General features: G+C 43.3%; 1 protein-coding gene across 1 annotated transcript; it reads right to left on the bottom strand.

Annotated features, from left to right (window-relative positions):
* Positions 1-1437: 1437 nt before the first annotated feature.
* On the bottom strand, positions 1438-19030 carry CBLIF (cobalamin binding intrinsic factor). The gene is made up of 9 exons (XM_003122682.4): positions 18895-19030; positions 17261-17437; positions 16430-16543; positions 15189-15329; positions 13147-13328; positions 8155-8332; positions 6795-6996; positions 4161-4279; positions 1438-1658 (listed from the first exon to the last, which is right to left on the bottom strand). Exons 1-9 carry the CDS (start codon positions 18995-18997, stop codon positions 1597-1599), a joined length of 1278 nt encoding a protein of 425 aa, XP_003122730.3. The 5' UTR covers positions 18998-19030; the 3' UTR covers positions 1438-1596.
* Between the last annotated feature and the right edge of the window lie 1906 nt (positions 19031-20936).

Raw genomic sequence — 20936 nt, 5'->3', positions numbered from 1 at the left:
CGGGGGTACAGTGACCTTCCTAATAGCTGTGATGGGGATGAGGACCTGGCCTGCAAGGTTCATGCCTCTTTCTCCTGGGAGTCAGATTGTTACCAGAGACAGGTTCTTGCTCTGAGTTGCCAGGAGGGGAGGCCTGTGATGGGGCAGTTTGGTCTGTCCACTTCTTCCGTTTGCTTTTTTTTGTCTTTTTTTTTAAGGACTTCACCCTCAGCATATGGAAGTCCCCAGGCTAGGGTTCGAAGTGGAGCTGCAGCTACTGGCCTACACCACAGCTCACTGCAACACCAGGTCCTTAACCCACTGAGCAGGGCCAGGGATCAAACCCGAGTCCTCATGGATATTAGCCAGGTTCATTACCACTGAGCCATGATGGAAACTCCTGGTCTGTCCCTTCTGGGGTTCAGTTTTAGGAAGTGTATTGAGGCTGAATACCTAAGGTTTATTCTTTTCTCTAATTGTCCCAGCTGACATTTTGATTCTTGTTTATCTGTGTCCTCTTATGATTACCTGCTTTGTGTAACTTTCAGCATTGGGATCCTTTTGGGTCAAAGGTGAATATATTTTGGGCCTTTTGATACACATTTTTGTATTCGTTAATAGAAAGTTTGTTCCAGTGTTGATTCCAGTAAGCAGAGTTTAGAATTTAGCTGTCTTAAATTTTTCTCCCAAAGATCTATAACTTCACTATAAGTATATATAGATAGGATAGGGTGAGATCATAGATCTGTATCTATATTTAATATTTAAAATATTATATGTTTTTTGGGGGGTACAGTTATAGACATATTTCTACATTTAATATATGAAGTATATGTTACATTTATAGTACATTTTAAATGAACATTGTTTAAATGTTAAATATATATATATAAATTACATAAAAATATATTTGCAATGTGATTCACCCAGGACAAATATTGGAAATAGGAGGGGAGAGGTGTGCCATAACATCATTTACCTAGTTCTGAACCATCTGGGAGTTTCATATGAAATAATTTTGGTCATTTCATATATGTATGTATGTGTGTACGTATATATGCCTATATGCTTACACTGGGTGACTTGAAAAGGAGTACTTGGTATAAGAAATAAAAGTAGGAGTTTAAAAAAATATATAATTTCATTTACAGAATAAGAGTATGTTGGGGTGTTCCTGCTGTGGCACAGTGGGTTAAGAATCCCACATTGCCACGGCTGTGGTGTAGGTCTCAGCTGCAGCTTGGATTCAGTCCCTGGCCTGGGAACTTCCATATGCCGTGGGTGTGGCCAAAAAAAGAAAGTGTGTTAGTTAATTAATCGAAAAGATCAGAACAACCTCCCAAAATATCAGCCAGATACCCCCTTCTCCCCTCACCCTAAACTTAAATGATGACTGGCCACCATCGTCTTGAGAAATTAGATTTTTTCTTTGATAGTTCACAGATATTGAGACTCTAGGGAAGTTGACCTCATTTATTTTACAGAGCAGTGTCCATATTTCAACCAGGAATCTGGTAGCATTGTAAGTATCCACTCTTTGGCATAGATTTGAAATGATATGAAAGAAATTCCAGCCATCCCGTGGAGATGTTCCGTAGAAGCCGAACCCCCTCCTCCTTAGTACTGTGTGAAATTGGCTGTGATGTGCTCGTGGTTGAAGGGTATATAGTCCGCAACTCCTGGAAACAAGCAGAGAACATGTGACCATGGTGCTCAGAACAGGCCCACCTCCCGCAGGATCAGCCCATTACATTGGTTAGAGGAGCAAACTCGTTGTAGAGTTGACTAGTATGGAAGGAGCATGGAACTGAGATTCAAGGGCTTGTTTGCGGGCTCTAGGTTGCCACATGGAGCATGCCCATGGGCACACCCCTCAGATTGTGCCAGCTTCCTTCCCTCATATATGAAATTGTACCACTAGTCTTTACACTGAAGAGCTATGTTCAGAATGATAAATAATGACTGCCAAGTGCCTCATACAGTATTTGACACATAAAAAGTGTGTAAGAAATGTTGTATTATGCAGTAGGACCTTGTTGTTTATTCAACCTATATATAAGAGCTTACACCTGCTAACCCCAAACTCCCAATTTTTCCGTCCTCCACACCCCCAACAACCACAAGTCTGTTCTCTGTCTATGAGCCTGTTTCTGTTTCATAGATAGGTTCTTTTGTGTCATATTTTAGAGTCCACATGTAAGTCAAACACATTATTTCCAATCCCCACAGTGACCTAAGAAATGGTTATAACCGTTTCCATTTTATAGCTGTGGACACTGGGGCTCAGAGAAGATTCATTATTTGCCTGGTGAAGTTAGAAAATAAGAGACGGGACTTCTAAGCAAGGCCTATGAGACTCTAAGGTATTTGTTAGATGCTTTGCTGCAATTCTGCAGTTTAAATTCTGACTGGCTAGATTTTGTTAGATGCATGATAAGGAAAACGTCTCTTTCATTGTAATCTTGAATAAGAAAGCATCTTGATAAAGCCTCAATCTTGGCTCTGCTGTGACTATCTTGACCTCACATCTCTGTGCACATGATAATGAACATCAGGTTAGCTAGATAACATCATTCTTAGACAAAATCATAGACCAGGAGTTCCCTGGTGGCTCAGTGGGTTAAAGATCTGGTGTTGTCACTGCTGTGGCTTGGGTTGCTGCTGTGGCTCTGGTTTGATCCCTGGCCTGGGAACTTCTGCATGCTGCAGGGAAGGCCAAAACAAACAAACAAACAAAAAAAAAAAAACCACCCCCCACAAAAAGAACCCCCAAACCCCATAGACCAGTGCTCTTTAAGTTGGAGGATATTTTAGTATTTGTGCAAAAGATTTAAAGATTGGTAAAGTTTTGCTAAAGTCTGAATTTTAGTTTTGCCACTTTCTTAGCATAAACATTCCTCTCGTTGGCAATTTTTAAAAAAACTACAACAAAAGAAGGTGAAGCATGGCTTTTGAGCGAAGCTGTGGTGGAAAGCACACTTGTCCTGGGCTTGGTTATCTGCTCTATTACACGCTGCACGTGTGCCTTGGGCAAGTCCCTTTTATGTCTCTGAGACTCGGGTTTCTTTCTCTGTAAGAGAATCACGAATTCTGTTTTGCACATAGGTTCATTTGGGGTTAGTAGGTGCAAACTGTTATATTTAGAATGGGTAAGCAGTGAGGTCCTGCTGTACAGCACAGGGAACTCTATCATCTCTTGGGATAGAACATGATGGGAGAGAGTATGAGAAAAAGAATGTACATATAGGTATGACCGGGTCACTTTTCTGTGCAGCAGAAATTGACACAACACTGTAAATCAACTATACTGTAATAAAAAAATTGAAGTCATTAATTTCCACAGATTTGACGTGCATATGAAAGAAGATAATGTTACTACATTAATAGCTGTTATTCATGTGTCTCACGTTTGTTTCCCACTGAATTCATTGTTCTTTTGTTTTACGCATCCACGTTTAATTTTTTAACCCCGAAGTGGCCATCTTCTTATATCACTTTTTTTTTAAGCCTTTCTCACATTATCTGCTTTTTCAAGTGACATTATCAGCTTTTTTTTTTTTTTTCCAAAGTGGTAGCTCAGTTCATTTTTCTTGTTCATTGGACATTTTCCCACTGGCTCAAAGTGGAGTTAGGATTCCTGATTTTTTTTTTTTTTTTTTTTTTTTTGGCCGTTTCAGGAACGCGCTCATGGCATATGGAGGTTCCCAGGCTAGGGATCAAATTGGAGCTGCAGCCGCTGGCCTAGGCCATAGGCACAGCCACACGAGATCCTGGTCGAGTCTGTGACCTACACCACAGCTCACGGCCATGCTGGGTCTTTAACCCACTGAGCAAGGCCAGGGATTGAACCTGCGTCCTCATGGATGCTCGTCAGATTCGTTTCTGCTGAGCCCCACAGGAACTCCCCTGATTTTTTTAAAAAGCTATTTTAGATAGCCACCCATCCGTTCCCTCGCCTGCCTATCTATCTATCTGTCTATCTACCTATCTTAGTTACCATGTGTAGTCATAATGTACCTGCACATGTACATACTTATGGAGCCGCTGTATGTACAACTGTTGTATATTTACATACAATGCCATCATTGTTTATCGACTGCATGAATGAATGAAATAGGGAAGTGAAAAGAATTAGCCTTCAAATGGTGGCGGAAAGGCCCACATTCCTTTTCTTCTCTCACCTTCGTTTAAGGGCGTTTGGCCACTCAGAAACTGCCAGTACGTCCTGTGGTTGACATTTTCAGCGATATTGTTAATAGAAGAGACCACCGGTCCCCAGGACGTCATTGTCGTTTCAAATCTGTAAGAGTAAAATCATCTGTGAGGAACACCTCACTTTAAGTCCGGTGACGAGAAGTTAAAGTGAAAGGACAGAGACATTCTGAATGCTTTAAAGGTCAGGAAAATCATGTTGAGAAGAGAAAGTGCGAATCACTAATGCGTACAGAATCACTAATGCATACATCACCAGGAAGTAAGTAAAAAGAAACTAAACAGATTTCGAAGAAAAAACCAAAACAAAACCGTCAATCAGCAAATTTTTAAAGTGTAGATGTCCAAAAAGGGGCAAAGAATTAGGAGAGTGAGGGAATGAATATCCAAAATTGAATATTTTGCAGTTGTGAAAATCATATTTTTCAAGACTTTTCAGTGACATGGGAAAATGCTTATGCAAGCATGTTAAGTGAAAATGTGGGATACACACTGCATAAGAAATATCTCCCTATCTGATGTATATTATGGATCACAACTATTTGTAATACACGTGGAGAAAAACACCTATGAAATTATAAAAAATACCAGTGATTATATTGTGGATGGACTATATAGATGCTTTGTTTTTTTTTCCTTTTTGCTTTTGCCCCCTTAAAATTTCTACTGTGTATATTTATGACATTTATAGTTAGAAAAAGAAAAATCAGGCAGCATTAAAGCTAAGCTTAGAGAAAAAGTAAATATCTTGAGGGTTGTTTGAAAATTAAGTATCCTTGAAAGTCAGTCTTTATCCTGACCTGTTCTACTGAAGTTGGGAAGTGATGGAGCTTGTCTGGGAGCCGCAGGCATGTGTACTTATCCTGATCCCGGGGGGGTTAGCTCCCATGTCGCTTAACCGTCAGCTCCTTGGCTTTTGTCAGCTTTTCTCCTGGAGTGTCTCTGCAGAATTTGATCGCGTCATCTCTTTCTCTCTCTCTCTCTCTTTCTCTCCTGCCCACCCCCCCTTTTTTTGGCTGCACCCACGGCCTGCAGAAGTTCTCAGGCCAGGGATCCAACCAGCGTCCCAACAGTGACAACTCTGGATCCTTAACCCACTAGGCCACCAGGAAACTCCTTCATGTTATCTTTCCTTTGAAAGGACCTCCTTTTTTCCTTTCCATGACCTGGCATTTTCCCTCCTCCTCCTCCTCTAGATTTGTCTTCGCCGCATTTCTCTACTGTTTCCTATTTTTGCAAACTATAAATATTCCCTCAAATTTAATGTTCTCCTCCGTGATTAATCTCTACATTCCTCCCTTTCCCATCTGGGCAATGGAAAGAATGTGGCCTTCAGAATCACTCAGATCTGGGTTCAGATCTCATCTCTGTTGGATTCACTTTATGTGATCTTTAGAATATTACTTAACTTTTTGGATCGAATGGGTTCTTTCTGTAAAATGGGACCAATTGCATAGGTCTCATGGTTTTATTGGAAGCACTCTATCTGCCACCTACCGCATGGTCCCTAACTTCAGTTGTCACTCTACTGATGACTACCTAATCTTTTTTGCTTGTCCTAACCTTTTTTTCCCTAGGATTTCCTTTATTCCACCAAAAGCTCCTCATGTTTCTGTTTCAAACACCATCAGTGAGACCTGTCTAAAGGAATTTTGTTTTTCTCTGAAGGACAGTCTTTCTTTGAGACATTTCCTGTCAATAGTTTTGAAGCGTCTTCCTCTTGATCTCCCCATCCAGTCACGCACAAGCTCTGGGGAGACTTCTTCGGGATGTGTCCATTTATCCTAGATGAAGGCCTCCCACTTTACAGCTTCACTTCTGCAGTCGTGTCCTAGTTTTCCTCCTGGTCACTCATTCTCCAACCCAGTCACCACGTTACAATATGACTTTCCTGATTCAAAAACTTGCAAGGCTTCTCTGTAACCTGAGTCTGATTTTCTTAGCTTGGCGTTTCAGGCTTGCTGCAATGTCACCCAACCTATCCTTCCAGACATCACTCCCTTAATTAGTCCTGTATTATCTTCTCTAGTCAAGCTGGTCTATTCATTGACCCTAAATTCCTTTCTCAGTCCTGTCTCAGGTGCCTTATCCTCACCATCCCCTCTTCCTGGAACACCATCCGCCCATATCTTTCTATAGTGTATCTAGTCTTTGAATGTGGCCCAAAGCCACGAGCCTTCCTTGACTCTTCAGATCCACAGTGGGCTCTCTCTCTTTTGAATTTCTGGTTTGAAAACTCCATCATAGGTTGACTGGAATGATTTAATTTTAATTTATTTTTTGTGGCAGTTCATCTCTATTTTTTCATATTCAAGTAGAGTTGATTTACAATGTTGTGCCAATTTCTACCGTACAGCAAAGTGACCCAGTCATATATGTATTATGATACTTTCTTATAGACTCTATCATGGTCTATTCCAATGATTTAATTTTTGTGAGAGCCTTGCCTCATTACTAGACTGCAGACACCTCAAGGGGCTGTTAAATAAAGATCTGTTAAACTATCAGAAGGGGGAAACATAAGAAAATGAAGGAAGAAGAGAGAGAGAATGAGAATCAGGTAGGGCTTGGGGGGAATGGCAACTATCCCTTATAGCACTCACTTGAACTTGGGGTTTTTGCGCTGTGCCTCCTCCAGGACAATAAGTAGCACGGATCCTCTTTTCACACTAACACTGATGGTTTCATTGAAGAGCAGCTCCACGCCCCTCAGCTGGTTATTTATGGTGTATATGACGGTGATGTTGGGTGCTGGGGTGGGAACAGGGCTGGGGTGGTTGGGTAGAGTTGGTGGCACCTCATGACCTGTGAAGAGCAAAGCGGCCAACTTTGTTAAAGATTATGGTGCAGTCTCTGTTATTGGCAGCTCGCCCCAGAAAACATTTCAAGAAATAACAGTGATTGTGTGTCCTTCATGGATTATTCTTAGAAAATGATCTGATCTATAAAGCGCTCATTTCCATTCCAGAGAATTTATCATAGCTGAAGCATTGACAGCCAGCTTAACGATAAACATTTATTTTATGAAAAGAATTTGAAAGCTGAATGGAGGATTGTGAGCCCTAAATCATGGGTTTTACATGGTACTCACTGTTCACTTGTGAGTTTTTAAAATTTGTTAATTTGGAGTTCCCGTCGTGGCGCAGTGGTTAACAAATCTGACTAGGAACCATGAAGTTGCGGGTTCAGTCCCTGCCCTTGCTCAATGGGTTAATGATCTGGCGTTGCCGTGAGCTGTGGTGTAGGTCGCAGACGCGGCTCGGATCCCGAGTTGCTGTAGCTGTGGCATAGGCTGGCAGCTACAGCTCCGATTCGACCCCTAGCCTGGGAACCTCCATATGCCGTGGAATATGGAATACTACTCAGCCATAAAAAGAACAAAATAATGCCATTTGCTGCAACATGGGTGCAACTAGAGATTCTTATACTAAGTGAAGTAAGTCAGAAAGGGAAAGACAAATACCATATGATATCACTTATATGTGGAATCTAAGATGTGGCACAAACGAACTTATCTACAAGACAGAAACAACTCATGGACATAGAGGACAGACTCATCGTTGCCAAAGGGGAGGGAGGAGGGAGTGGGATGGACTGGGAGTTTGGGGTTGGTAGATGCAAATTATCCCATTTAGAATGGATAAGCAATGAGGTTCTCCTGTACAGCACAGGGAATTATATCCAGTATCTTGGAATAGACCTCAACGGAAGATCATATGAGAAAAAGAATGTATGTATGTGTTTGACTGGGTCTCTATGCTGTACAGCAGACATTGACACAATGCTACAAATCAACCATACTCTAATAAAAATAAAATTTAAAAAACAAATTAAGAATTGAAGTTAGGTAATAATACTTGACATATAATAGTCAAATGAAAAAAAAAAATGATCCGTGGATCATTCCTGGCATAAGTTGCCGTTTTTATGACACAGGGAGAGGCAGAAGTTAAGAGTTCTTACCAGGGCTGCAAGACACATGGGGCACATCTAGATAGGTCTTGCCTTTCAGGGAAGGGAGGATTTGGGCAATGGCCATGGGGTTGTGGAATTTCCCCTCCTTAATCTCAGTAAGTACAGTATCCATGGTCTTCTGGCAGTCCCACTCCTTGTTAGGTTGCTCAGGTGTCACAGAGAGAGCCTGGGACAGGGAGGTGGGGAAGAGAGAGAGAGAGAGAGATATTAGGCAAAGCTGAGAGTTGGCTTTTATAAGCCTTATAAGGGAAAGACTTGATCCCTCGTCTTTGTGATCAACCAGAGTTCAAAAACCAAAGCTGTATGAGGTTCGGGACAATGTGTCTTATTCACAGCTGTGTCCCCACCACTTGGCACAGTGCGTCACACAGCAGTCACACCACAAAGGTCTGAGCTAGACTCAGATTCAGGGAGTGTCATTAGAGCTGCTGTGTTTACTCATAGTTCTTATATGTAGAAGAGGATGGGAGCTGGGCAAAGTAAGCTCCAGGATGGGACCACCTGGCCATCTAACCATAGTAGGTGTCTTTTTTTGTTGTTGTTGTTCGTATACCCTTTAGAGGACTCTTCCCACATTTTGTGATCATGTCAGGATGGTCAGCCAGCCTCTCCATAACTCTGGCCATGGTGGGTGGGTAGGGAGGACTCAAGGCTGGGATAGTGCCATCCTTGGGTGGCAAGTACCATCCTTTGGGTGACAGGGATTGGGGGCATGTGCACTAATCAGAGTCCTTCCCTGATCTACAGACACTAGGGGAAAGAAGCATTTTCTTTTCTTTTTTTTTTTTTTCTTGCTGAGGTTACTTAGCTGGAACTATGTGAGTCATCCCTGAACTGCTAGTGACCCTCTTTCTCAGCCACTTAGAAGAAGCTATGCGGCAGGAGAGAGTGAGACAAACCAAGGCTGAGCGACAAAGAAAGAGTGGTCCCTGATATCATGATTCGAACCCTTTATTTTGATGAATCCTGAAATCACCCAATCCAGCCATGAATTCCCCCAGTTTACAGTGAAATAGTGATTCCCAGTTTTTTTGTTTTTTCTTTATCTTAGGCAAAAAGACTCATTTGCAAAATGAGTCTTGAGGAATACACCAAGCAAGTCACTCTCCTTTGCTGAGCTTTCTATCTCTCATGGGTAAAAGAGAAATCATAGTTCCTGCCTACTTTTGGAGCGGTCGCTGCAGGCTTAGATGGGACCCCAGGCAAATGCACTTTGGGATGTGTGATGTGAAAGCTGTCGTTACCACCTCTCTGTTTTTAGGGCCATGCTGACCACAGCCACCAGAGTGTGTTAATGGGCTGGGGTTGCTGATGATGGATTTACCTGAGATTTGAGTGGGAAATGAGAGAAGAGGGAGACGGGAGCTAGAAGTGGCTCTGTGAGCTAGAGGCAGCAGTGTGAGCAACGGGGCAGTTTGGATGGGCCCTGTTCCTCTCTCTTACCATAACAATGACTTGTCCCAGAGGCCAAGTTACAGGGCAGTTTGGTTAAAGGGCATCAGGTCGCTACTCCCAGCAAACATCCTGTCCACTTGCCACATTCGCCTCCCAAAACTCACTAAACAAGATGTATCCCCTTGCTTAGGGGATAAAACATTTCCAACGCCAACACTCTATAGAGAGGCGTAACTGTTACAAGTCATGAATTACTTTGCATGAAGAAGTTTATCTCTCCAAGTTCAGTTTTTGTTAGAGGAAGCTTGAGAGCATTGGAATGCCGATAGAAGAAAGAGGAGGGATTCTGGAAGAGGGGAAATGCCCCAGAGTGCCTCTGGGAAGCAGTGTGGACGGCTTAGGTCACTCGAAGGGCAATGACAGCTGGCAGAGGGCGAAGGAAGGCTGACAAGGGAGGCTAAGATCACCCTCTTGGAGCTCCCATCGTGGCTCAGTGGTGATGAACCTGACCAGGATCTGTGAGGACGGGGGTTTGATCCCTGGCCTTGCTCAATGGGTTCAGGATCCAGGGTTGCCATGAGCTATGGTGTAGGTCACAGATGCAGCTCAGATCCCGTGTTGCTATGGCTGCTGTGTTAAGTCCCACAGCTGTAGCTCCAATTCGACCCCTAGCCGGGAAACTTCCATATGCCATGAGTGAGGCCCTAAAAAAAAAAAAAATCGCCCTCTCTTCTGCTGGGACAATTATGGAAAACTGCACTGTGCCGGTGATTTTTTTTTTTTTTTTAATACCTTTGCTATTATGGGGAAAATGAAATTCTGAGGAATTCAGTATCGGCCAATCTGGGTTTCAAATCCAAGTTGTTACAGCCTTAGAACGCTTTGCTTTTCTACACTAATTTTATATTGGAAAAAGATTATTTATTAGATGTCTGGTGATTTTCAACATTAGATTTTGCCTGGGTAAACTCTGGCATAATGGGTATAGAGAGAGGTTTTGTGTTCTGACAAGAAATCTAAGTGGCTTTTGCTATCTAGATGGATGTGGTCCTGCCTTTTTCCCAGGAATAGCTTTAGTTCCTCGGGACAGTTTATCAGGGTGTACCCTGTACAAGATAAAATCCCAAACAGAATTCACAAACCAAATTAACAAAAGCAAACATTTCTACGGCGATAAGGTGAGCAAGTTTGTTTTACCTGAGTCATAAGGAAAACTGGTTGTGTATTTCTTCCAGACTCCCTCTGTTCCTCCACAAAGCTTTCTGAACCTGAGCCCATTGAATGCTTCCGTTTCAGCTATAGAAACAGCGTTTTGTTCTCTGGCAAAATTTCATTGACTACAACATGATGTAGAAACTGGCTTTGTTTTCCTTAGTTGGTTCTATGGCACATTGGAGCGGGGATTTTGTATTTACTCTTATGTTTAACAGGAACACATTTCTAGTCTCTTTATGCCCTCTCTTCACTTTTTTAATCTTAATTTTTTTTTTTTTTTGGACTGTACTCATGGCATTCAGAAGTGCCCAGGCCAGGGATTGAACCAGAGCCCCAGAAGTGACAATGCGGAATCCTCAACTGCTAGGCCACCAGGGAACTCCTAATCTTAATTTTTAAAAATATTTTTAAAATTGAGATGTAATTGACACATCACATTATCTTAGTTTCAAGTATACTAACAAATGACTTGGTATTTGTGTATACTGTCAAAGGTATATTGCTGAAGGTGTATATTGTCAGTGAGTCTGTTTAACCTCTATCACGTATAGTTTCACAGTGTTTTCTTGTGATGAGAACTTTTTTTTGGTGATCAGAACTTTTAAGATTTACTCTCTTAGGAACTTTCACATATATAGTACAGTATTATTAATTGTATTCACCATGCTGTATATTACATTGCTAATTTTTGATGTGTGGAATATCAAACCAGTCTTCATCCCCTAGCACTAGTTCAGAGCTAAATTGGATTTGAGGCTGTAACTCCATGATTCTGTTTTCTTTTTAACTGATGTATAGTTAATTTATGATGTTAGATTAATTTCAAGTGTATAGCATAGTGATTCAGCATTTTTGCAGATTACACCCCATTATAGATTATTATAAAATAATAGCTCTATCATTCCCTGTGCTATAGAGTTATGTCTTTGTTGCTTATCTATTTTATACGTGGTCGTTTGTATCTGTTAATCCCATACCCCTAACTTGTGCCTCCTTCCCTCCCTCTCCTCTTTGGTAACTACAAGTTTGTTTTCTCTATCTAGGAGTCTATTTTTGTTTTGCATGCGCTTTCATTTGTATTATTTTTATTTTTTATTTATTTATTAATTAAAAAAATTTTTTTGCTCTTTACAGCCACACCTGCGGCATAGGGAGGTTCCCAAGCTAGGGGTCTAATCGGAGCTACAGCTGCCAGCCTATGCCACAGCCACATCCAAGCCAGATCCGAGCTGCATCTGCGACCCACACCACAGCTCACAGCAACCCTGGATCCCCAACCCACTGAGCGAGGCCAGGGATCAAACCCGCAACCTCATGGTCCCTAGTTGGATTCGTTTCTGCCTTGCCACGATGGGAACACCATGTATTACTTTTTGGATTCTACCAATAAGTGATATGATACAACACTTATCTTTTTCTGTCTGATTTAATTTCACTAAGCATAATATTGTGATTCTCTGTTTCTTGGGCTTTCCAAGTTGGAAAGGTCATGATGTAGTTTTTCTGTCAATCCTGTAGGGCATTTTGAGATTTTTGGAAAATAAATTTCTTCGGTTAGACTAGAGGATTTGGCCACAGACGACCCTTCAATTTCTGATTTTAGTTTGTTCTCTCTCCCCACTATTACTGGAGTCTCTTCCAAGGAATGATGGTGCTCTAGTCAACCCTAATCAATGAAGAGGGAAGGGTGTGTGTGTGTGTGGTCGTATTTGGAGCTATATCAAGTAGCATCTTATAGAACCCAAGCCTGAGAATCTATATGAGGGAAGCATAGGACTGAATATAGACTTGATGACCAGACCCATCTGGCTTTGCCATATATTAGGGATCTTTGTGGGATTGAGATGAGATTGAGATGGCAAAAGAGCTTGATAAAGATTAATGTCCAGCCAGCCTTAGATTATTTTCGTTAATCATTTTGAATACAATCCCACCATTTTTGGGTCAAGATAAAGGGCTGGTAAAAGAACACTTGATTGGCAAGATGGAATCAGAAGATTCAATACCTTTTGAGAACCTACTCGAATATCCATTTCTTTAGGCACCAAACTTTCAATTGTCCATAATGATTATGAACAAGCTGATTATTATTAATAATAAACAAATGCATTTCTTAGATTTGTTCCTTTTTTTATTTTCCAAGGAAAGGAAAAGAGTTTATGTATGCTTGTTTTTATACTTTACCTATGAGGTGGGGGAATTACCACTTACCTATATTTGACCAGTAGAGAAAGTGAGGTGCCATAAGGAATCTACCTCGGGTCGCACTAGCCAGTCTTCCCCAAGATATAAGCAGCAGCCTGGTCTCTTGGTCCCACAAGCCAGGCTTAGCCGCATGGGTGCAAGGAAGAGCGTCAGTGACGCGGTTACCTGCATGGCGAGGCCAGTGCTATAGATGTTTCCAATGATTCCGTTGTCTTGGATCCTCATGCTGATATTCTCCACAGTATTCCTCAGTACCTGACTGAACAGGGCTCTGTACCCTTCCTCTGAGCCTACGGGGATCTTGTTGTACATACAGGTCAGGGCCAAGGTTGCCATTGCTCCTGTGTCTGTGAATCAAAGGGAGGAATTAAGACCACCATCTCCACCACAACACGAACAGCTAGCATTTCCTTTACCCTTCAGGACAATCCGTGAAATAGGACCCAATGATCTCCATGTAAGGGAGGAGGAAATGGAGGCTCAGAGAAGTTAGGTAACTGCCCAAGGCCACACAGCTCGTAAGCAGCAGCACTGGCACCTGAATGCAGATCCATGTGATGCCACAACTCATGTTTTGAATGAAAGGAGACTGGCAGCATATGCAAGCCCACTCCTCTTGTCCTGGGGCTTCTCTTTCGAGGTGTCACCAGTTCGTGAAGGCCCAGCGAGGCCCACCTCTGCATGAAGCCTTCCGGCCCATCCCACCCGACAGGTGCAGGCTCTCTTCTGAACTCCCTTAGTGTTTGTTGTTTGTACCTGTTTTAACATCTTGACACTTTGTGCTGTCACTGTGCTCTGGGAGCTTGGATGTGGGGGGTTGGGTTTTGCATTCCCCCACAGGAACCAGCAGAGGAGATTTTTTTCATTATTTCATTATTTATTGTATGTGGACTCAAACATATAATAGCAAACTGTGGCATGAGGAGACCAGAACAAATCAAACACTTGCCAGATGGCATTTTTTTTTCATTGATTTTTTTCTCCTCACCCTAATCTCCACCCAAAGATTGCATCACCTCATTAAGGGGGACAACATTGGCAAAGTCCCAATTTCCTGAACCGGCAGAGATACCCCAGCAATGCACAAGGTCCCAGATGGGGAACAAAGACTACCGTGTTTTTGACTCACAGGGAGGGTGCTTTATTTTGTTTTTTAAATTTTATTTTCATTTTTGTCTTTTCGCCTTTTTCTAGGACCGTGTCCCACAGCATATGGGGGTTCCCAGGCTAGGGGTCAAATCGGAGCTGTAGCTGCCGGCCTACACCAGGGCCACAGCAACGCGGGATCCGAGCTGCGTCTGCAGCCTACACCACAGCTCACGGCAATGCCGGATCCTTATCCCACTGAGCAAGGCCAGGGATCGAACCCGCAATCTCATGGTTCCTAGTCAGATTTGTTAACCACTGCGCCACGACGGGAACTCCAGGGAGGGTACTTTAGTAAATGAATATCTACCTGTGTGTTGGTCTGACTGAACCTGAAATGAGAGAGGTTGCTGATGAGGCCTGTATAAGGGGTGAAAACCTGAGATCATGCTATTGCTTGCAGAGTGGCAGAGGAAAAAAGATGACCACAAATGAGGGACATAAAAGTGGCCCTCACAGAGGGGATTATATAGAAAAGGGATTGGTATGCACAGAAGAAGGCTGTGGCGTTGTAGAGGATAAAGCTTCGGAAATTCACAAGTAGCCATGTGCTTGTAGGATAAAGGAACGATGGTTCCAGTGTATCTTTTGAGGGGAGCATCATGGGTTTAAGGTTCAGAGGGTAGCTGTTTATTATAAAGAGAACATTTGGATGTTGTAAGGAGAAGCACTGAGAAGAAGCGTGCGTGGAAGTATCAGTATCAATTCAAGATGAGGTTCAGGGTGGGGCTTTGTGTCGACATTGATTTAATCATTGAATCATTCCCCTGGGAACAATGCCTGATTTGGATGATGTGTTTATTATTCCCAACGGAGATTCTGTAACTGGCAGACATGGTAAGCATTGTCCTGGTTTCCATGTTTTACTTTCTCTCTTTCATTTATGCCTTCATTCACATGTCTAACCAATATTTGCTAAGCATCTTCCATCTGCAGACATTTTCATGGTCCTCAGCTCCTCCTCCATGGAAAGCTCCCCCTGCACTGTCCCCTGTAGCTCTACCCTTCAGTGCTTTGATGTTCCAGCTCAGGACGGTGTTTGCAAGTGCTGACCTACTCACCCATGTTGAAGGGAGAGGAATTGGCCAGCAGGGTCTTGGCAAAACGGGCTGCTAGCGGTAAGGTCTTCTCCGGGTTATTCTGGCACAGCGTCAGGATCCCCAGACTTGGCTCGTAGAAGGTTGAAGCATGGGTATCAAGGCCTGGGAAGGAGAAGGAGGGCCTTCCTAAGACTAATGTTGTGAAAAAGGAAAAGCCAACCCTTTTTTTTCTTAATTGTAAATTCATTTTACAAATGAGGAAAGTGATGCCAACCTAGGTTAAATAAATTGTCTAAGGTTGGGGAGTTCCTGTGGTGGCACAGTGGAAACAAATCCGACTAGTATTCATGAAGATTCAGGTTCAATTCCTGGCCTTGCTCAGTGGGTCAGGGATCTGGAGTTGCCATGAACAGTGGTGTAGGTTGCAGACGTGGCTTGGATCCCATGTTGTTATGGCTGTGGTGTAGGCTGGCAGACCCCTAGCCTGGGAACTTCTATATGCCACAGGTGGGGGCCCTAAAAAGCAAAAAAAAAAAAAAAAAAAAATTGTCTCAGGCTAGTTATTTTCTTTTTCATTTGATACTTGATTTTAATAACATGACCAGAAAGGGGACCCTTTGACAACAAAATTGTTAAAATGGTAGAATATTATATTATGGTGATTCTTTTTAAAAATTATAGTTGATTTCCAGTGTTCCTTCAGTTTCTGCTGTACAGCAAAGTGACCCAGTCATACATGTTTATACATTCTTTTTTTTTTCTTGTACTATCTTCCATCATGTTCTAACCCAAGCGATTGGACATAGTTCCCTGTGCTGTACAGTAGGACGCCATTGCTTATCCATTACAAATGTAATAGTTTGCATCTACTAACCCCAAACTCCCCTTCCATCTCACTCTCTCCTTCCCCCATGGCAAACACAAGTCTGCTCTCCATGTCTGTGATCTGTCTACATAGACATTGCTAGAAAACCTGTCCAAAAAGAAAGATTCCATAGTGGCAGGGGGTAACTTCAGGGGGTCTCAGAATGTCATGTGGCATGAGAAGAGAATACAAGGATGCTGCTGTCCTCAGGTGATAGCATTGACTTGCATCCCTGGGATAGTGGTCAGTTCACTGGACTGGAAGTGGAGAGCTCACCGGTGGGGTTATCAGAGTTACTTGGTATCTCTTCCCTAAGTTTCCACTCTCCCAATCCTTTTCTTTATAGATTTCAAATTTTGGGAAAGGACCGTTTGCCTCCCTTCCCCCTTCCTCTTACTTGGAGGTGCCCAGTTCTCCATTTGCCCCTGTAGAATGGCTATTCTGTTCCCAGGGTCTCGGCAGGAGGAGGTGAGTGCCATGATGGTGAGGGCGAGCTGACCTGTGGTCAGGTCTGTAGACGAGAGAACAAATCGTTCAATAAAGGCATTCTCAGGGGAGAGAGTACCGAAATCAGGGCTGGGCTCTCGGCTTCTTTCCAGATCCTTTTGACTTTTTAATAATGTGATTAGATGCTTTTTTGACCTGTCTTCCTGAAGGAAAGGAGTATAGAAAAACACCAAAGGAACGTTTAATCTAGTGGCCTCTGGGACTTGACAAGCCCATCAGGAACTTCTGGTATCCGTTTGGAAAAGCAGCAAGAGTCCCCACACCAATTCATATACAGGAATGTATAGGTACAAAATAATTTTTTACTGGATTCATATTTATCTAACTTGAGCCTCAAGGCAACTCTGGTGAGGTAGGCAGAGCAGAGGTTTTATTATCGTTGTTGCTGTTATTGCTGTCAGTGTTATTGTTATTAGAATTATCTGCATCTTGCAGATGAGGAAGGTGAGGTTGATTGGGATTGGTGACCAGTTCAAGGTCACAGAGTCAATAACTGGCAGAGCAGACCCAGAAGCTGGCTCTTTGACATCTAATCTGGAGCTCTTTCTGCTTTATTACCTTCCTCTGAGGATCCTGACTTTACAGATCCTCCCAGGTATGTAGGGAAAGGTGTTTGGGTGACTCAGGTGCAGTCAGAGGTGGCACTGGGGTTGGGGGGACATGGAGATGGGGGTCCGGGGGTGAAGATTCAGGGGGCATGCAGAGGGCTGTGGCTTCTCACCGGAGGTGTTGGTAGCCATGAGCTTGTAAGTCAGGAGCTCCTGGGCCTCTGTGTTGTAGGCTCCGGCCAGGTTCATGGCAATCAGGATGCTGGGGTTTGGGAAGGCCGAGCTGGTCACGGACTGCTCCATGAGCACCTGGATGCCATTAACCAAGGGCTGCTCTGCAGAGGGAACAGCTGACAAGGGCAAAGCCATTTACTAAACCCCTCTCCCTCGCTCCTCCTTTCTCAGAAACACGGTTTCTGTGTCTCTCAGAGAGGACAGGATAAGCATCAATATACTCAGAGACGCCTCCTTTAGGGGTGATTATTATTATTTTTTGGCCACGTCCACAGCATGAGGAAGCTCCTTGGCCAGGGATCGAACCTGTATCACAACAGTGGTGCCAGCCATTATGGTGACAACACCAGGTCCTTAAGCTGCTTTGCCACAAGGGAACTCGTAGGGGTGATTATTAAAGAGAAATGACGAATCAATTATACTTGGATAAATTTTTTTTTTGGTCTTTTTGCCTTTTCTGGGGTCGCTCCCGTGGCATATGGAGGTTCCCAGGCTAGGGATCTAATCGGAGCTTTAGCTGCCGGCCTACACCAGAGCCACGGCAACGCAGGATCTGAGCTGTGTCTGCGACCTGCACCACAGCTCACGGCAACGTCGGATCCTCAACCCACTGAGCCAGGCCAGGGACCGAACCCACAACCTCATGGTTCCTAGTCAGATTCGTTAACCACTGAGCCACGATGGGAACTCCTGGATAAAATTTTTTTAATTAAATAAATAAATTGCATTAAAATAAACAAAAAAGGTAGATGGAGAAAACACTGAGATTTTCTTTAGAGGTCAGTCGTTTCCTCCACCTACCCAAATAAATCTTATCTTTAAGAAAGTGATTTCTCAGGAGTTCCTGTCGTGGCTCATCAGTAACAACCTGACTATTATCCATGAGGATGCAGGTTCAATCCCTGACCTTGACTGGTGGGTTAAGGATCCGGCATTGCCATGAGCTGTGGTATAGGTTGCAGATGCAGCTCAGATCCTGTGTTGCTGTGGCTGTGTCTGTGTCATAAGCCAGCAGCTGCAGCTCTGATTTGACCCCCAGCCTGGGAACTTCCACACGTGGCAGGTGCAGCCATAAAAAAGCAAAAACAGCAGCAATAACAAAAGAGTGATTTCTCACTTAGTAACATCAAGCCATATGACTCACAGACCTTTCATACTATTTCTAGCTTGTTCCTAGAAAGCATCTCTTTTTCCCCTTACTCTTACCAGAAAAATACGAAAGATTTGGGATCTGACCTATCTGTAGCAGGTACCCAACATTCCCATTAGTGGCGGTATCTGGTCAGAACAGCCCCTGAAGGTCTCTCCCTGTACCACCCAACCATCATTCCTGCAACAGTTTTTCGGTTGCTCTTAATGTAAAATGCATAGACTTGCCTCTCGAGGAACTTGTGCCCTCGAGTCAGGAAAGGTGAAGCACACACACTCACTCCCTGACCCTCCCGTTTTGAAACTATCATCATGATGGCTATTTTCAGTCTCTTTCTCATCAGCAGAAGCCAGTGTCTGAGGTTTCTGCCTGTCCCCAGGGTATTTGCTGCCTTGACCTACTTGGAAAAAATACTCTACTCACAGCATGAGCTTCGGGTCTGGGTGCTGGTTCCGGCCACAGCCCAGAGAAGGGTCAGGAGCTGGAGGGCAGCTCGGGCCATCCCACTCTCTCCTGTGCTATCCATGTCTCCTGTTCACAAGTCCCAGGGTTCACAAATAGACTCTTCCTCTCCTTTTTCTTATATATGCTTCTCTTGGTAAAACACCCTGCCCTCCTCCCTCCTCCCAGCTACTTCTAATTGCTTCCGTTGACCTCTCTCTCTCTCCCTGGGTGAAATAATTTTCCATCTGCTTATCTAAGTTTACCTGCTATAGACCCTCGAAGGTGTCTGAAGTTGACTTCTAGGCAGCCCGGTCATGTGGGGTCATATGAAATGCTTAGGGCTTAGTGTACAGTGAAGGCAATGATGACAAAGTGTCTTTACCAAAACCCTAAGAGGTCACACGGGTCGTTGGCGCCCGTATGGGTATAAAGAGGCTTCCTCCGAAGTCTTTTCACACCCAGACTGCCTCCTGGCTGCTTATCAACAACAGCTTCATGGTGGTTTGGGCGAGTCCTAAGGCGGCACCTCACTTCAGGTCCAGGGCACTTGGTTTACAATTAGCCCTTTTAGGCTCTCAGGTAGTGCATTCTCCAGGTGAGGTCTGGCTTTATGCAGTTAATTAAGTTGGCAGGACCCGGGTTCAAGCCTAGGCTCTTCAGAGTTGTTTGATATTGGGCAAGCAGTGAAACATAGTTGCCCAGAAATTGTTTCGTTTGATTTCTCTTCCCTTACCTGAGTGTGAAAGCAGTTTCAAACACTCAGGGCTTTCAGATATTATCTTTTAAAGTAAGTTATAAAATGTGGGAACAATGAGCTGTGTTAAGTAGTATATAGATGTGAAATAGAAGTCATGTTTTTATGAAAAGACAAGGGAAATTCGAAGAAAAGATCTTCTCCGTCCTTTGGTCTCTCTCCCCAACTGTGTGCAGTGTGTGTCTGCCTTGTGCATCAACCAGACCTCACCCATCAGCAGAAACATCTGCTCACCTGTAAAGAGCAATATCCTCCCAATGTCAACAGGACAACTTGAAAGATAGATTTCCTTCTTCATCTTGAAGGAAATCAAATGACCCACCACAATGGCATTTAGATCTAGATTAAACTGTCAATAATATGTCATTTGGTGGACAGTCCTGTCTCTCAAAAAAACACAGAAATGTGCCTTGACTTCTTTTTTTTTTTCCCCTATTGAATGTGCCTTGACTTCTAATGGACAAAACAGTTCTCAGAGACTTCTTTTTTTAAATTTGAATATTAAAAAATACATGCACCCATATATTCATTGTGGCACTATTCACAATAGCCAAGACATGGAAATAACCTAAATGTCCATCAACAAGTGAATGGATTAAGAAGATGTGGTACCGGAGTTCACGTCTTGGCACAGCAGAAATGAATCCGACTAGGAACCATGAGGTTGCCGGTTCGATCCCTGGCCTCGCTCAGTGGGTTAAGTATCTGGCGTTGCTGTGAGCTGTGGTGTAGGTTCTGGATGCGGCTCAGATCTGGCGTTGCTGTGGCTCTGGCATAGGCTGGCAGCAACAGTTCTAATTAGAACCCTAGCCTGGGAACCTCCATATGCCGCAGATGTGGCCCTAAAAAGACAAAGAGACAAAAAAAATCCCAAGAAGATGTGGTACATATACACACTGGAATACTTCTCAGCCATAAAAATAACAAAACAATTCCAGTTGCAGCAACATGGATGGAACTAGAGACTCTCATACTAGGTGAAGTAAGTCAGAAAGAGAAAGACAAATACCATATGATATCACTTATATCTGGAATCGAATATATGGCACAAATGAACCTTTCCACAGAAAAGAAACTCATGGACTTGGAGAACAGACTTGTGGTTGCCAAGGGGGAGGGGGAGGGAGTGGGATGGACTGGGAGTGTGGGGTTAATAGATGCCAACTATTGCATTTGACTTTTTGTTGTTGTTGTTGTTGTTGTTGTTGTTGTTGTTGTTGTTGTTGTTGCTATTTCTTGGGCCGCTCCTGTGGCATATGGAGGTTCC

This window comes from Sus scrofa, chromosome 2 (genome assembly GCF_054392235.1).
Source record: "Sus scrofa isolate SSC_HxYL_T2T_F1_AM1 chromosome 2, Sscrofa_HxYL_maternal_Yorkshire_Landrace_v2.0, whole genome shotgun sequence".
NCBI lineage: Eukaryota > Metazoa > Chordata > Mammalia > Artiodactyla > Suidae > Sus > Sus scrofa.
This window is presented reverse-complemented; position numbering and strand designations above follow the sequence as displayed.

Bases quoted from the DNA above. Each gene is read 5' to 3' on its own strand.
- CBLIF (XM_003122682.4), bottom strand. From the start codon at position 18,997: ATGGATAGCACAGGAGAGAGTGGGATGGCCCGAGCTGCCCTCCAGCTC. The intron at 16,544-17,260 runs GTGAGAAGCCAC...TCTCGTCTACAG, and splicing joins CATGGCTACCAACACCTCCG to ACCTGACCACAGGTCAGCTC. The intron at 8,333-13,146 runs GTAACCGCGTCA...TCCCTGTCCCAG, and splicing joins GCACTGGCCTCGCCATGCAG to GCTCTCTCTGTGACACCTGA.